The following is a 568-nucleotide window of genomic DNA, read 5'->3' as shown; positions in this document are numbered from 1 at the left end:
AGAGTTTGGGATTTTTTTTTTTCTTCTTCTTATTTATATATATACACACGCACGCAGAAAGAGGAGGGAAGAGAAAAGCGGCAACACGGTGCGAGTTACACTCCCGCTGAACTGCTTCCAGTCCCGGGGCCACGGGGATGGGCTCCGGTGGGGGACAAAGATCTGACACCTCCAGCTGACGATGCTGCGGGGCTCAGGGGCTGCGGTCCAGCCATCTCAGGGACGGGGAAACTGAGGCAGGGAGCGCTGGGGCAGCATGCGGCTCCCTGGGCACAGCCGGGCGCCCGGTCTGGAAATCGGTACCCCGGGCCGGATTCAGATGTCTTGGCATCATGGTTTTGGGTTCGTAATGGTGCTGGGGCGGGTGGGGACAGTCGGGCGAGCGGTCACACACTGCCACCTTCTCCTGGGTGAACCCACGTAGCGGTGTGCAGGATGGGGCCCGTAATTCTCGCCACGCAACGCCCGTTGACACGTCGCTAATTCTTCCTAATTGATTTTTCACACTGGCGGGAGGGAGACGGTGACATCCAACAACAGAGCCCTGATGTCGCGGCTTTCTCCTCCA

General features: G+C 59.0%; 1 protein-coding gene across 1 annotated transcript in view; it reads left to right on the top strand.

The window, feature by feature from the left end:
- The first annotated feature begins 256 nt into the window (after positions 1-256).
- EMX1 (empty spiracles homeobox 1) overlaps positions 257-568 on the top strand; it is a 17,350-nt gene continuing 17,038 nt past the window's right edge. The window contains exon 1 of the mRNA XM_009320893.1: positions 257-299. Coding sequence (XP_009319168.1) covers positions 257-299 — 43 coding nt within the window. The remainder of the gene's footprint in view (positions 300-568) is intronic.

Source organism: Pygoscelis adeliae, unplaced genomic scaffold (genome assembly GCF_000699105.1).
Source record: "Pygoscelis adeliae isolate BGI_AS28 unplaced genomic scaffold, ASM69910v1 Scaffold273, whole genome shotgun sequence".
In the NCBI taxonomy this organism is placed as follows: Eukaryota; Metazoa; Chordata; class Aves; order Sphenisciformes; family Spheniscidae; genus Pygoscelis; species Pygoscelis adeliae.
Note: the sequence above shows the minus strand (reverse complement) of the source record. Positions and strands in the feature narration are given on the sequence as shown.